Raw genomic sequence first — 2,751 nt, forward strand, 5'->3', positions numbered from 1 at the left:
CCTGCCCAGGCACACAGGAGGGCACCTGCAGCCGCCCGCTGGACCTGCTCCCGAGGAACCGTGGGTCAGACCTTGCTGCAGCGGACGAGGGGAGTTAGATCAGGCTTCAGGGACCTCGAGAGAAGGGGAGGGAGACAGATACAAACACAGACACAGGCGGATGGGGATGGAGGTTGACAGGGTGGTCCTGAGAGAAGGGCAGGAGGAGAAGCAGAAGGAATGTGGAGAGACGGGGCAGGGGTTCGGGGGTCGCTGAGGTGGGCAAAGGGGCAGAAGATGCGGGATGGACGTGGGGCAGGCCCGGCTCTCAGGTCCCCGCTGGCTTCGAGCGTTGTCGGCCTGTGAGCCTGTTTTCTTGGCTCTTGATTCAGTTGTTTGGATCCCGTGATTCTCAGAGGCCCTGCCAATGCTCTAAAAGGGAGATGAGCCAACACTGCCCGGCCTGGCATCCCCACAGCCGGTGCCTGCCCTGGGCCAGCAGGTGTGATGAGTTCTGCCCCAGTGTTTGAGAACTGGGCCAGTGTTTAAGTCTGAGAATCCTCCTGGAGACTCAGCTTTCTAGCTTCTCTTTCAGTATCTGAAGGTGCTGTGTGCCTCTGGACGAGGGGCAAGGATGCCCCTTGTGGGGGGTACCCATCTCCCCACTTCTCCCTGGCCAGCCACACTGTTTATCCTGCGAGGCCTGTGGGCACCAGGGCTTCTAGCTCTGAAACCAGGCCCTTGGTCATTTACCGGTGGACTTTATTTCAGAGCAGTGAGCACTTTCTCCAGCACTGCCCATGTTTCTGGTGGAGAGAACTGTGCTGGGGTTCCCACCCCGAGGCAGGAGTCTGGCTGCTCCACGGAGGGTGGGGCTCGGGCAGTGGGTTCTTACTGCCGCCGCTCCCGGTTTCTGCCCTGGTGTCCGAGGGTCAGGTGGGACCCTCCCATGTTTGTCCCTCTTGTCCAGAGGGCTGAGGCGCCTCCCACAGTGCAGGGCAGCCCGGGGCACGGATGGTTAACGTCGCACGCTCCCGAGGGCCAGCGCCGCCCTCTCTGGAGGTTATGATCCCAAGTAAGTGGCCCTCGTTCTCCACCACGTTCCCTGCAGGAGCGGTTTCCACGAAGCACCAGAGCCCACGTGAGCCATTTTCTGCGGTGAATCTTAAGATCAGCACCGAATGGGAGCGATCAGGGGCTTTAACTCCATCTTTAGGAGTCAGGCTTGGCAATGAGTCGACCAGGCTGTGTTGGGGCCTCCAGGTCCCTTCTCTGTGCCCAGCTGGGCCCCTTCGTGGGGCGTGCTTGGCCACTGTCATGCCCGCCCCAGCCAGGACCTGCTGCTCAGCTAGGGGTGGGGGGTAGCCCAGACCAGGAGTGGCCGCGAGGGACAGGGACCGGCTCCTCCAGTGCCAATAGGACGCAGAGGCCCAGCCTGCCCAGGCCCCGAGGTAGAACCTGTGCTCAGCCAGGTCCCCGCGGCTCAGAGGCTGGTAGAGTTTGCAAAGTGCTGGCTCCCGGCCTGCCCGGAGGCCAGAAGGCCAGGGAGACCCCGTCCAGCCCGCTCGGCGCCGCACGGGGGGTGGCAGCGGTAAAACCTATGATTTTTATCTTGACAGTGTCCCTTTAAAAAATCAAAGTCGCACCCCGCCTCACTGGCCAGCAAGAAACCTAAAGGGGAAACAGTAAGTGTGTCTGGCCCCGTGGCTTCGTCTCTGCCCCGTGCCCCGATGACTGCAGTGACGGGCATGCACTTTCACCCAGGCCAGTGTGTCCAGTTCCTTTAACCTGTCAGACCCACTCTCCCCAGTCCCGGCGTGCCCGCCCAGGAAGGGAGTTTTGTGGAACAAGCAGAACACAAGGTCTGTCGGCACGAAGCCCCGGCACCCCTCTCGCCAGCTCTGCTTCCTCCCGAGTGTCCTGTTTCCCTTTTTTTTCTTGCTGGCAGTGGAATGACGTCGGAGGTGGAATTAAGGCTGCCGCTCTTGTTGCGAACGTCCCTCACGCTTGCTCACCCTGCACCCCTGCCCTGCGGGCCGACACTCGTATTTCTCTCGTTTTCCCTGCATCTCGGGGTGGGGGCAGGCAGGGGCCAGCTAGTGAGTAGCTGCCGGGCCGGGCCTCTGCCTGGACCCCCCTTGGTAAAAGGCAGAGAGTCAGGGTCCCCAAGGGTCAGCTTAGACACAGAGATTTCCTTTTCTTCCCCCGGTTCCGAGGGGTGAGGGAGATCAGAGTAATAACATGAACCTGCAGGCGGCCTGGGAGCAGATGCAGGCGCCATGGTCCCAGGTGGCCCAGAGGTACCCGCTGAGGACAGGAAGCCCCAGCTGGCTCCTCTGCCCGCCCGGCCCCCAGGGTCACCCTGTCACCTCCTGCAGGCCAGCGGGGCAGGCAGGGCTTCCGAGGAGAGCACGCTGCCCTTCACCTCGCTCACAAGCTGATGGCAGGTGGCCGTCCCACCCACGGCCCTGGCGACCCAGCTAACTCCCTTGGTGCCTGGCCTCCCACTCCCTTCGCCTTTAGCCCTGAACTTAGCCCGTTGGTTGGATCCTCCCAGCGTGGGCTACCAGTCCTGGGCCCATTAGACCCCGGGAGCCCGTGTCGGCCCAGCAGTGCTTGCGCAGCCCCAGAGGGTCTCCAGGCCCGACCCCTGTGTCGGGCGGGTCCTCTTGGCCTGGACCGCGTGCTCCCAGCGGCTTCTCCCATGGCTTTGCTGCCCTCCTGCTCCGGCCCTTCCTCTTACTAACCGCGCCCCCCACTCTCTGCGCCCAC

The 2,751-nt window shown here is 62.8% G+C and overlaps 1 protein-coding gene across 4 annotated transcripts in view; it reads left to right on the plus strand.

Annotated features, from left to right (window-relative positions):
• MGRN1 (mahogunin ring finger 1, E3 ubiquitin protein ligase) overlaps positions 1-2,751 on the plus strand; it is a 35,965-nt gene that overhangs the window by 28,003 nt on the left and 5,211 nt on the right. Inside the window, exons 12-13 of one of the 4 annotated variants that reach the window (XM_010840410.1) lie at positions 1,091-1,120; positions 1,599-1,664. The exons of 1 other annotated variant lie outside the window; for it this stretch is intronic. In XM_010840410.1, coding sequence (XP_010838712.1) covers positions 1,091-1,120; positions 1,599-1,664 — 96 coding nt within the window. The remainder of the gene's footprint in view (positions 1-1,090; positions 1,121-1,598; positions 1,665-2,751) is intronic. 2 more of the 4 variants (XM_010840412.1, XM_010840411.1) reach the window with 2 other exon arrangements.

This window comes from Bison bison, unplaced genomic scaffold (assembly GCF_000754665.1).
Source record: "Bison bison bison isolate TAMUID 2011002044 unplaced genomic scaffold, Bison_UMD1.0 scf7180017864144, whole genome shotgun sequence".
Taxonomy (NCBI): Eukaryota; Metazoa; Chordata; class Mammalia; order Artiodactyla; family Bovidae; genus Bison; species Bison bison.